The following is a 13,041-nucleotide window of genomic DNA, read 5'->3' as shown; positions in this document are numbered from 1 at the left end:
AGTTCGCGTGCTCCGCTGCGGCGGCCCAGGGTTCGGATCCTGGGCGCAGACATGGCACCGCTCGTCAGGCCACGTTGAGGTGGCGTCCCATATCCCACAACTAGAAGGACCTGCAACTAAGATATACAACTGTGTACAGGGGGGATTTGGGGAGATAAAGCAGGGAAAAAAAAAAAGATTGGCAACAGTTGTTAGCCCAGGTGCCAATCTTTAAAAAAAAAAATAAATAAATATTAAAAAAAATTAAAAGTGTACCTGGTACATAGTAAGAGCTATGGAAGCATTTGTTAAATAAAAGAAAAATACTTCCCTGGGTTGTCAAGTTTCTTCCTACCCCAGTGAATTTCCACCTTCAGGTTCTTTTTTTAATTTTATTTTATTTATTTATTTTTTTTTCTTTTTTCTCCCCAAAGCCCCCCAGTACATAGTTGTATATTGTTCGTTGTGGGTCCTTCTAGTTGTGGTATGTGGGATGCCGCCTCAGCGTGGCTTGATGAGCAGTGCCACATTCGCACCCAGGATTCGAACCAACGAAACACTGGGCTGCCTGCAGTGGAGCGCGTGAACTTAACCACTCAGCCACGGGGCCGGCCCCCACCTTCAGGTTCTTAAACCCACTTTGGGGGCCCCTCTTCCCCTTGGTCAATTTTCAGTCTTCCTTCTAGAAGGAGCTGAAATGTCAGGTCCACTGTGAAGCCTTTCTATTACCCTTTGCTCGTCCCCCTATTTGCTGTATTACAATTTGTATCTGTTTTCTGTGGTTGCTGCGACAAATCACCACAAACCGGATGGCTTAAAACAACACAAATTTATTCTCTCGTGGTTCTGGAGGCCGGAAGGTGAAATCAGCATCACTGGGCTGAAATCAAGGTGTTCGCAGGGCCACACTCCTTCCAGAGGCTCTGGGGGGAGATCCGTTCCTTGCCTCTTCCGGCTCTGGTGGCTGTCCCCATTCCTGGGTTTGTGGCCGCACCACTCGAGTTTCTGCCTCGGTGATACCAGGGCAGCCTCCTCATCTGCCTGCGTTAAATCTCTTCTCCCTCTCGGTTGTAAGGACACCTGTGACTGCACTGAGGGCCCACCTGGACAATCCAGGCTAACCACGCCATCTCAAGAGCCTCAATTACCACATCTGTAAGACCTTTGCAAACCACAGAAGGCAAGATTTACAGCTGCCAGGAATTAGGAACGAACGTTTTGGGATGCCTTTATAAGTGCTCGCATGTATGTTGGCCTCTTCACCTTTGTATGACAAGGGTCCATCATGGAATAAGCACATAATGTGTAAGCAATAGATGACATGCATACAGAGGTAGAGCGGCACGAGGTATAGGGCCATTGTTCACGCTCATCTGCATTCCTTCTTGGCTAAGGCTTTATTTCCCCAGGCCAGAGCTATTTCTTTCATGTGCTAATCTCTGGTTGGAAGGATATTTACTCATAAATCAGACTGACGTCTAGGTTAGAGAAATTAGGCAAAGGGGGCCTTCATCCTTATATTGCTTCTTCTGGGCTACAGTGAGGTGAATTAACCAAAAATCTCCATTCAGACTCCATCCCTTCCCAGCCCTGGGGCGGAAGGGAGTGGAAAAGGTGGAGGGGCTCTGGCAGCTGGAAGGCGACTTTCACGGAATGTGAGAATGTGGAGTGGCAGAGTGACAAGCATGAGCTGCATTAAGAGTACTGTCATCGGTTTGCCCCAGCTGGTTTGTTGCCATTCCTTGGCCGTTTATTTTAAACACGGTTTTCTCCGTAATTTAAGCTCCTAACTTCACGGCTGTTGCTTAACTTACCATTTCCCCAGTTTGAGTCACCTGAGTTCACACAGGCATTTTTCTGAAATGAGGCTGTTTCTTTTCCAGTGTTCTTAAATCCCAGTCACCTTTTCCCCCGAGAATAAATCTGTTTCAGCCGCGGCTCACCTGGAAAGACAACTCGGCAGCTAGGCTGTTATTTCTCTTGGCTGTTGGAAATCTTGATGAAAGAGGAAAAAATTAATTGCAATAAAAAAAGCAAAGAAGTAGGTTATTTTGCACAATTAATCCTTGAAACAGTCAATTGTTTACTGTATTATAATTGTTTGTTTACTTCTATGTCAGTCTTTCCATCTTTGTGCTGGTTAGATTCCCCCAGAAATCAGGAAGTTAAAAAACTACAGAGCCCCCCCCAATTTATCCAAGATTTGCCTAAGTAGGCATGTGTCCAGAAACTTCTAAGGTTTGAGAAAATTCTTTCGCTAACACATAACATCCATCTGTAATAAAACATAATTGTCAGAGTCTATTTAGGTAGCATGACTGGCATAAAGCTCCTCTAACATAATAGTCTGGCACCTGTCAGAGGCTTTTTTGAACAGAGTAGACTCCTGAAGCCTGTCCAATAAGACCTACTTACCTCCTAAAATCATCTCGAACAACACTCTCCCTCTAGCTCTGCTCCAGCTACTCTGTCTTTCATATGGGTCATGCTTCTTCCTATCAATGGAACTTTGCACATGCTGTTCCCTTTGCTTAGAATGCTTGTGCCTCCTTGTCTTCTCTTGATTAAGTGCTAGTCATCCTTTAGAACTTAGTTCAGGCATTATTCTCACTGAAAAACTTTCTCAGACTAGGTCAAACCCCCAAAGCACTGCCTCAGCACTCAGACCACTGACGGTTTGTATTTGTCTGTGTGATTATCTGATAAATGTCCACTTCATCTGCCAGACTGCACAGAGCTCTGTGAGGGCAGGGAATAAGTCAGTCTTTGCTACCATGACATCAGCAGCCCTTACGACTGTTGCCGGAACACAGTCAGCATGTAACAAATATCTAAATGTTGACTATGTCGTGGAATCTCCTGCTAGCTCTGCCAATGGGTTATTAGGCAAGTTACTTAACTCTACAGGGCCTCGCTCTCCTCTTTGGTAAAGAAAATGCTTCTTTCATTCCCCAAATCCTAGGATATTTATGCTTCCTGTCTTGAGTCTACAAGATTGATCAGGCTAAAGCTAGAAAGTTAGAAAGTCAACATTATCTGTTATCGGCCTGCCGTGTATCTCCTCACATGGAAAAATCAGATGCCAAGCAAGAAATTGGAATTACCTTCAACATCTTTGCCTCTTTCCCTCATGCCACTGCCTTGATTCCAGCTTTCTTCACCTCTCACTTAAAATACTGCAGATGCTCCCTTAACTGGTGGTCCTGGGTCCAGTGCTCTCCCCTTCCAGTCTATCTGCAAAGCTGCCAATAGAACTCGGTCTAAAACACTGGACCGATCAATTGTGGCACCCCTCTGCTTGAACGCTGTCAGTGACTCCCACATCACCTCTGGGACAAAATTCATTTGTTGAGAAGATGCCCTTCCACTGTTCCTGCCTCACCTCCTGACCGCTCCTCGAGAGCTCACGCTCCACTCAGAACGCCTCCAGGGGGCCCAACTACACATGGTTCTTTCAAGTCCCTCTGTCTTTGCATGCAGTTCCTTCCGTCTGGAAAACTGTTCTCCTTTCCTGCACTTGCCAGGTCCCGTCCATCCTTAGGCTCAGCTCAAACGTTACTTGAATGTGGCACCTGCCTTGATCAAACTCTCATTACCCAGGCTGAGCTTGTCACACACTGCCTGTGTTCCCACAGAACACTTTGTACAAGCCACTGTGATGACACTTATCTCAATGAGCTGTAGTTGTCTGCAGAGGGACATTTGGGTTAAGAGCATGGGCCTCAAATTCAGACTGAGTTGAGGTTGAAACCAAATTCTGCAACTTACTGTGTGGCCTTGGAAATCCTTCTTTCTGAGTTCTACTTTCCTGATTTTGGAAAATGGGAGACAGAACACCTGACTCCCTGGGCTGTTATAATCATGGATTAAAGGAGATAATGCACTTGGCACAAAGCCTGACCCATAATACTCAATAACTAACGGTAATGATCATTGGCTTGTCAACGTGTCAAATGCAAAGATCCAGGCTCACGTCTTGCCCATCTTTCTATCCCAGTGACTGGCACACAGTGGGTGCTCAGTGAATGCTTCTTAAAATGCATAAACGAAATAGTATCCATAATGCATTTTTATTTACAGGAAGGCTAGAGGTTTATTCATTTTAGGAATTTTATTCAAGTGTCAAAAACTCTACAGATCTTATGACATACTCCAAATCACATTCAGCTTTCCCTTTGCTAAACTAGCCTGCACTTAGACGTGTGACAGTTTCAGATCAAACCTAGCTTTAAGTATTAGCGTTTTCTGCTCAATTCTCTCTTCACACTGAGTCTTCACTGTATTCACATCAGTTTCAGCCTTTACACAATCCTCTGTGGAACCCAGATTATATCCTTCTTCCTCATGTGAGCAACACCCACAGCATGCATGTGTATGGGACTTGGGTGCCAAACACTGTTCTATGAGCTTTACGTGTTTTAAATCCGCACCATGACTCATCATAACCTAACTGACTTTTCTGAGATGACAGTGAGCAAACCGATTCAAACCACTACAAGTTCTAGCCTACTGTTCTGGCCACAGCCTGGCGTTGCCCGCAAGAAGCCTAAGTTCCTTGAAGGCAGTTGCCTCCAGTTTCCTCTCCATGGTCCCTGTCCGTCCGCAGAGACGCCCAGGGAGCTCGGCTCACTGTGTACTTCCTCTTCCGTCCACGTAATTAACTTCTACCAGGGGCCAGAGGGAAGACTGTGTTCACACCGAGTACTCGAGAGACGCCCCAGGTTTAAAGCCTCACAAGGTTTAAAAACTTTGAACCTGGGGAAAGCACCCTTTAACTGTCAGCACATCAAACTTTCCCACCGTGGTTTCTCTTCGGTGTTCCCCATGACTCCTCCTAGGGTGTCCCATCAGCACATAAGAGCAGAAGGTTGAGAAGCATCTTTGCCCCCTTCAATTTACCCCGGGCGGGTCATCCTATGGGCCACGCCGACTGTCCAGGGGAGGCCTTGGATACCTGTCCCCCTAGGCGACCCCATCCCGCCCACGGGTGACGGGACGGCGTCCGGCTCTCCGTAGAGACGCCGCGGAGGCGCAGACGCCGGCTGCCCTCCTTCCAGGAGCCGCCAGGGCTGCAGCTTTGTCGCGACCACACCAGAAACGGCCCGGGGCGCGTGCGGAGCGGCCACCGAGGGTCCCGCGCGCCGGGCTGGGCGGTCGGCCTGTCCCCCTCCCGCGGGGGCGCGTCAGGACCGGGCGGGGCCGCCGTCCCTTCCGGGGAGCGCTGGCGGCCGGGCCGCGTCCGCCGGGCGGCTCCCCACCCCGCCCCCGCGGCTCTGGGTGACGCTTCTCCAATAACAGCTCGCGGGGAGCGCCACTCCGGGCACAGCCGGCGCCCTCCGTGCCAGCGCAGCCGCCCGCCTCGCCGCCACCATGCGGGCCGAGGGCGACGGCGGCCTGGAGCGCTTCTGCAGCCCCGGCAAGGGCCGGGGGCTGCGGGCCCTGCAGCCCTTCCAGGTGGGGGACCTGCTCTTCTCCTGCCCGGCCTACGCCTACGTGCTCACGGTCAGCGAGCGCGGCAACCACTGCGAGCACTGCTTCGCCAGGTAGGGCGGCGGCGGGGCGCGCGCGCGGGCGGGCGGGGGCGCGCGCCGGGGCTCGGACCGCGGCGGGAGCGAGTGCGCGCGGCGCGCGGGGTCCTAGCGCCCGCGCCAGGGGCAGCGGTCGCGGGGGCGCGCGGGCGCGGGTGGTGCGTGTGAACCCCACGCCGGGCTGTGCCACGTGCGTTAGGAAACAGGAGCCAAGTTCCCGCGGCACGCCTTGCACGGCACGTTTTCAGAGTTGCTCACACGCAATGTGCAAACCTGGGAGTGCAGGGTCCTGCCCTCCCACTTGGGCTCGGGTCCAGGCTTGGTCCCAGCGTGGGCAGGCGCTGCCCTCTCGGTGCAGTCCGGGTTCGGGCAGCCATAGTCTGTCACCTTTAACTTGTGCTTCCTGCGGTGTATTGTGTCCCCCACAGCTCAGCTCTGCCGCAGACTTGCCGTTTCCTCCAAGGAACTTAATGACACCTCATATTTCATGTAAAGTACGTGGCCCCTCTTCTTCCTTTCTCACTCTCTGCACTTGGTGTTGGGAGAGAATCCCGAGGGGTACTGACCACACACCCGGGATTCTGAGGGGCTGCACTGATGGGATTTATCTAGCCCTAGTTTGAGATTGAGAAAACGTGGTCGCTGGGGGGATGAGGCAAAGTGTGCGACTGGAAATGGTATTTACCTGTAGCATATCATATGTGTCTATGTCTATGTCCATATGTATTCACATACACTAACACGTAATTATATCCTCAAGCCTTAGGACAGTGACCTCAAAGGCACATTAGAAATCACCAGTGCAACACTCTCTCCATTTTACAGGCGAGAAAACGAATGCCCAGACAGGAAGTGTGACTGTATGTATATTCACGCTGCAGTTAAGGGAATGAAATTGGTCTGTTCAGTTCTGCCCGTTTCCCCCCTAGTGAGGTGCTCCATGAAATGACCGAGACAGGAAGCGTGGCGTTGGAGTTAAGTTTGTACCTGGCCTTCCACTGCTTTCTGAGGAACCAGCCCTGCTTTACTCTCTTTGAACCTCAGTTTCTTCATCTTTGAAATGGAGATTCCCAGATTAAGCCAGCCTGAGGTCCTGCAGGTACCTGTTAGTACAGGTCTCAAGTCCAGCATACACTGAAGTACTCGATCTCCGAGATCTGTGCGCCTTATTCTGCGATAAGACTTAGCAAAAGAAGGGACAAAAGCTAAATACTCTAGTAATCTTGCGCAGACTCCCTGCCAGAGCTGTCTTCCGCTCGGGGGGACCTGGAAAGGAACTAGACACAGAATCATGCCGTGGGCAGCTTAAGGGCTGTATGTGATGTGGCTCTTTGAATTGGTGAGCCAAGAGCTAAAGGGTCATGGCACCACTTTGCGACGTTTGAGTGAAGTGAGCATTGGGTTTTCCCAAAGTTAAAAAGGCTGCTGTGACTGGTCCCTTGATCTTCTGAGCCTCGCTGTGGCTCGGAGTCTGAAGCAGTGTGGGTGTCTGGAGTGGCAGGAGCAAAGCAAGGTCACCCAGCACAGAAGGTGCCTCCCTCCCTCAGGGATCCTGGTGATTCCCCGGAGTCCATGGTGAGAGAAAAGACTGCAGTCCAGGCACATAGTAGGTCTCAGATGATTGTCACTGGTCCTCCCCTCCAGTGAAGTAAAGATCAAATCCCTCTGGGTTCAGAGGGGAGAAGCAGAGCTGAGAGATGCTTCCCTTTAGCTCTGAGTCTCCTAACTGTGTCTACTGCGCACACCCCAACTTTGAAAGATTAGTGTGCAGTCAGGTGCAACTTTGCAGATCACCCTGCCATATGTGACGGAGTTTGCTCCCCCCCTTTTTCTGAAGTTAGTGTCGCTAACTGTTGCCTTAGACCCCTCACTAGGGCTGCCACGTGGCTGGGGCGGTCTCCTGCACCTGCCCCGACCTTTCTCTCTGTGGCTTAGGTGAACTTCTGTCAACACCCACAGTTGGTTTCCTTTCTCTCCCCAAGGAGTCATTTGAAATCAACTAAAATGTACAAGAAGTGATGATACCGCGATGCCTACGAAATGAGAAGTCTTTGTACCCCACGCTATGATTTCTATTAAATCCAGTTAGTTTAGAGGTAGTGGTTAAATTATTCTCATAGATTGAACACCGTTTCCTCTGTCAACTGTTTGTATGTGTTCGAGGACAAATCAGTCTGTCCAGCTGTACTAGAGGAACATGTCTGTGTCCCATTGTGCCTCAGGGGAGAATGACTAGAATTCTCAAATAGGGAAACGTACAGGGCAAAATGCACTACTTCCCCTCCTCGTCCCTCAAAAAGACAACTGCTTCTCAGCCTTTCTGTGCCAGAAGTTTAACATACACAGTATTGCTTAAGATGAATAAGCCAGTAGAGATTTTCCATGTCATAGTCATGGTATCAGAGTTTAACTTATTTTGAAGGAAAATAAGTGATTTCTTCAGGAATAAGTCTGTTCTATAAGTTAAAAATAATGGGAAGTTTCTTAGGTCACAATGGAATAATGGGATGCTTACTGTCAGCGCAGTTCAGACAAAGGTTTGTTTCTGGGCGTTTTAAATTTGTATCCCATTTTCTCAGTTCAGTGGGTGATGCCTGGGAAGATGTGTGTCTTGCCTCAGCTGCTAGAAGGCAGTTCCTAAAAATATAAATGTCTTTCAATTGGGAACTGTCCTTATCAGACCTCTTCGATATGTTTTCTCTGTACACACAGACACACAAACAAACACACACACACACACAGACATGAATGTTTTTTGGCCATTGGCCAACTTTTTATGACAGAATTGTTTTATGTTATATTTCAAATTTGGTATTTGGCATATTGTAACACGATGTAATTTGTCTCAGAAAGGGAAAAATCCACGGTAAACCTGTGTACCATCTGAATATTCATTCTGTGTGCAGTTTCTTGGGTGAGCACATGTGCCCTTCTTGATCATTTAAGGTCATTGAAGGGCAAGAATCTTGTCTTTTTTGTTAGTTTGTTCAGAATATGGGAGAAAGGTAGGAAGGCCCACTTAGTCTCCTTAGATTTGAGCTGTTGGAACCCAGTTTCGGGGAATTTATATTATGTCTGGCTTACTCAGAGTGGTTGTTTTAAAAATTAGAATGTTTGCAGGAGCACAGCACAGTGATCAAGATGTCCTTTTTCAGCAGTTATGAAGATGTCGTGTCCCCTGCATTTATTCAGTAGCTGTGTTCATCTCCTCTTTTCCATTGTTTTACCAACCTGTCAAAGGAATCTCCACTTGATCTTAACCAGGATTAAGAGCCATGAACTCTTGATGCTGTTTTCGTAAGGCTGTCTGAAGTTGTCCTGGTCCTGGCCACCTGAAGCTGCACAGGCAAAGGCGGTGTTGTCCCAGGGCTACTGTGATTCTGCTAATTCTGAGAATTGGAGTCACTAAGGAGAGAAATGGCTTCAAATCTATTCAAATTATCTTGCTTTCTCAATGAAAAATTGGGCACATGCTCTCATAGACGATTCCCCCCTTTCTACATGTATTTTTAAAAAATGGGTAGTAAGATAAAAACATACAACAGATTTCCTCTAAAAGGTTACAATAAAGATTACAAAACCCAGCCTTCTGTCTATTAGATAATGAGATATTGTGTTGTCCCTTTCAACATTTCAAAGTTTGTATTTATTTAGAGACAAAGGAGGGACTTTGGTCTCAGATTGACTTGGTTGGAATTCTGGCTTCATCCCTTCCTGATGGTTTGTCTTTAGGCGAATTATTTAACCTCTCTGAACTCCCAGGTTCCTTTGTGTGTAAAATGTGCGCATTAATACCCACCTTCGGAGCTGGTCCTGGGATAGTGGCAGTCACGTGGTCAGTTCAGCCTAACACGTAGTAAGCTGTCAAAATTGGCCTGGTGTCTCGTGTGTACTTGTTTGATGAGCTCTGCCGGCTTAATGTTAAACAGAGTGGTAAAATATTATAATTTCAGAGACATTTTTATGAAGTTGGGGTTGGGGTGGGGGATCCTGGGAAGGAAGTACTGGAAATTGTTGACCAGTGGAGTTGTCATTCAGATGGCACATTGACCTAGACCTCAAAGCAGTGGTTCTCAGCCTTGGATCCCCCAAAATAATGTGGGTGTCTGGAATCAGTTTTCAGTATTTCCAAAAACCTAATGGAGATGATATCATGAAGCTACTCAGCTAAAGCTTTTTTTTAAAAAAGAGCTTTTTCTAGCTGCACAGTGCTTAGATGTTTTAATACTCTTCTACCATGAGGTTAAACAAATATTTGAAAAGAGTAAAGGAGGGAAACAGAAGTTTCCACATAACAAGGACGGCCTGGCTGCTCTGTTCTTTTTGTTTAGTATGAATCTTTCCGCTGTGGCGAGGAGCAGTCCTGTAAGACTTCAGATGTGTCAACTGCTGTAACTCACTAATTTTTCAGACAGGGGGGACACAATTTCTGTTATAGCTTTTAGGGGCTCAGGGACCAAGTTGCACGTTTGGAAACAATTGGAGCTGAAAGAGACGGAGGAGCAGCAGGGTGTCCTGGAGTGAAATCCAAACCCTGAGGAGTGAAAATCAATGCCCAACACCTTTCCCCTGCAAAAGCAATTGCACGAAATCTCTCAGTCCAAAAACTCTGAAGATCCCACATAAAATGACCTTCCTTTAAATCCTGTTGCTCTTTGCAGCTCTTCAGGCGTTTCCAGATACGTCTTATTTTGATCCTCCCGAGAGTGGCTGGGGTAGAGAGGGCCTTATCCCATTCTATGTGGGAAAGAAACTGAGTGTTGGAAAGGGTCAGTTGTTTCCTTGCATGTCACATATTTTTGGTCAAATATTTATTGAGTGCCTCCTAAGGGCCAGGCTTTGTGGAGCCATGTCTTCCTATTCTGAGTGTGAATTGTGTGCTTCACACCTGGACGCAGGGACTTAATTCATCTCTGATTTCTCCTCCAGGGAATGCAATTTTGATCCCCACTTTTTCTATGCTTCGCCCTCCCCCAGTAGGTAATTGAACAAACTAGCATGTTGTTTCTAAGTTTGACAAAGAAATGGATTCAGCTGTCTTGGATCTATATCTTCTGCTTCGGTGGGTTCAGAGATGTTTTTAGTACAAGGCTTTGGAATTTGCATAAGAGACACATATATTTTTTAATGTATCAATTATTACATAACAAAACTTTGGTCCTTTTGAGAGTTTGGAATATTTTTAAATATTATGCTAGAACTAAGATGAGTTTGTCATCTTAGTCTTCATGCCTACATATGAAAAGTTTCTTTCTGTGCCCTCTGAGAGGGCAGAATCAGAGTATAACCACTTTTCTTTTTCTTTAACATAGCCATTCTTCAGAACCTTGCTCTATGCGAAGTTAAATCAATGAGGTTTGGAAATAGAACGTATGGTGCAGCTATGCTAGGAGGCCCCTGGATGATATTCCTGTGGGACAAGCACATTGCACACTAGCTATCAGAAGCTTCTTTAAAAAATGCTAAGAAATGTCCTAAATTTCTTTGGGAAGATCCATAGCTCCGTGCTATAGTTAGGCAGCAACTGGTCTTCAGGAGAACTCCGAATTGGTGAGAACCTGGGAGAGCAAAGTTGTCTGCTTTAGAACTTGAGCTAGAGAATTATAAAGACAGTTTCTATTTTATTTTGGTCTTTTAGACTTACCTCTTTTGCCTTAGGTTAATAGCTCTTTTCTTTTCCTTGTCAATATAAAGGAAATATAAAATAACTACAATTTTATGCCACTTTATTTCTGCTTCCCAAGGAGGCAATCAATAATTATAAATATCGTTTATATTCCTGGAGTCATTAAGAAGTCAAGTCACTCCTCACCACCACACACCCCCCCTTCTTTTGGACCTCAGGTGTAGAGTAAAGTAATCATATTTCTCACTTCTGGGCATGCTTTCATCTGATCTGGGCAAGGCCTCTTTGATTTACAAGAATGTCCCCTCTGTTGCTGATTCCCCATTCCGTCTCCCGCTCCTCTCAGACTGCCCCTCTCTGGGTTTGCCTCCACGTCTTTGAATATGTGTGTCTGCATGTCCTGAGCATCACCGGGGAACTAGACAGGCCTAGACCAGGCCACCCTGCTTTGACTGGCCCACATTCAGACTTTGAGCCCTCCTCTCGTCAGCCTGGCAGCCCGGCAGTTTTCTGTAGCAGTTCCGAGCTGAGAGGCCACCCTGCACCGGCCCCATGTCCCTGGAGAGCAGCCAGTTCAGGACTAGAGGTGTCTGTCCCCTCTTAAGCGACTTGCATTATCAGCCTCTATACACCGCCATCACCTCTCCCACCCACATCCCCAACCCTCACATCTTTGGATTTCTAGCAAATCTCTGGTACTTTAGGGGTGCAGTCCTCCGGCAGGGAATTGACTGAAGTAACTGCCTTTTCAGGGGTTGAACCCGTGACCTTGGCCTCATTAGCACGGGCGCTCTAACCAGTCACAAAGCCGCACACCTCACTTTGTGTAACTTCTGCTGACTCTGTTCCTACCACCCTCGGAGGCCTCCTTTTCAATTGCAAAGGCGTTCACACCAACACAATAGAACAGACGGAAATCAGATCTCTTCAAGACTTCTCTGAAGGACAGAAATATGCGATTTAGCAGGAAAATAATACCCAAAAAGTCTTGAGGGTTCAGGAAACAACTTATCTTTCTAGTCCATGCATTTGCTGAGTATCCAGCTGTGTCTCACAGATTCTTCTCCAATCATAAATTTAAAAATAGCACGGAACTCTTTGTGCCAATTTATTAACATAAAATCTGATAACTCGTACACAAATTGGAAGGTTACAGATGACTAAGTGGAAATATTGCATGTATCTTATTCCAATGGATTGGGTTAGATTTTATAGGAAGGAGTGGATCTGAGAATTCCTACATGCTTCTCTTTGGCAAGTTTTAGTCCCTGGAAACCAAAATGAATGTTTGCTGTGATCGCTAAGACCCTGGTATGTATCAGCAAGTGTGCTATGTTGTACAAGGCGCGTCGGTGCCCAGGGGATCCGGAGTCCCAGGGAGGAGAGGAGAAATAAGGACAAGTCACTGGAGAAGAGAATTTCATACCAGGGCTTGAAGACAAGCATATCCTGGGGGAGGGAGGTGCAAAGAAAATCTGGCTGACCAGCAAGGTACAATTTTTCATCTGAGCTGAATAAAAATCTCAAGGATTTTATATCCTGGCACTTGGAAGGAGTTATGGTGCCATCTGTGACAAAATGAAAAGATCTTGGACAGGGGGAGCTTTTTCTCTTCAGTCTGTGCCAGGAAAGACTCTTCAGGAATGTGGGTCGTGGGCTCCTATTTTGTTGATTTTCCTCACTGTGATAATATTTGCATAGGAGACACTCAGCCATGTGACACCTGAAAAATCTCTTCTCTCTTGTCAGTTGCACAAATCTGTAGTAGAGTGACCATTGCTGTTCACAGTGACAGCCTCACATCTTCTTAAAACCTCAACAGTCAGGGCTGGCCCGGTGGCTCAGTGGTTAAGTTCACATGTTCTGCTTCGGCGGCCTGGGGTTCGCCGGTTCGGATCCTGGGTGTGG

General features: G+C 47.2%; 1 protein-coding gene and 1 long non-coding RNA gene across 2 annotated transcripts in view; one reads left to right on the top strand and one right to left on the bottom strand.

Annotated features, from left to right (window-relative positions):
• Window positions 1-1,691: 1,691 nt before the first annotated feature.
• On the bottom strand, window positions 1,692-3,224 carry LOC138924026 (uncharacterized). The gene is made up of 2 exons (XR_011438498.1): window positions 3,084-3,224; window positions 1,692-1,974 (listed from the first exon to the last, which is right to left on the bottom strand). It is a non-coding gene; the product is annotated as an uncharacterized lncRNA (long non-coding RNA).
• Window positions 3,225-5,127: 1,903 nt separating this feature from the next.
• SMYD2 (SET and MYND domain containing 2) overlaps window positions 5,128-13,041 on the top strand; it is a 48,604-nt gene continuing 40,690 nt past the window's right edge. Inside the window, exon 1 of the mRNA XM_023640734.2 lies at window positions 5,128-5,522. Within this exon, the coding sequence (XP_023496502.1) occupies window positions 5,350-5,522 (173 nt within the window). The 5' untranslated portion in view covers window positions 5,128-5,349. The remainder of the gene's footprint in view (window positions 5,523-13,041) is intronic.

Source organism: Equus caballus, chromosome 5 (assembly GCF_041296265.1).
Source record: "Equus caballus isolate H_3958 breed thoroughbred chromosome 5, TB-T2T, whole genome shotgun sequence".
Lineage (NCBI taxonomy): Eukaryota > Metazoa > Chordata > Mammalia > Perissodactyla > Equidae > Equus > Equus caballus.
Note: the sequence above shows the minus strand (reverse complement) of the source record. Positions and strands in the feature narration are given on the sequence as shown.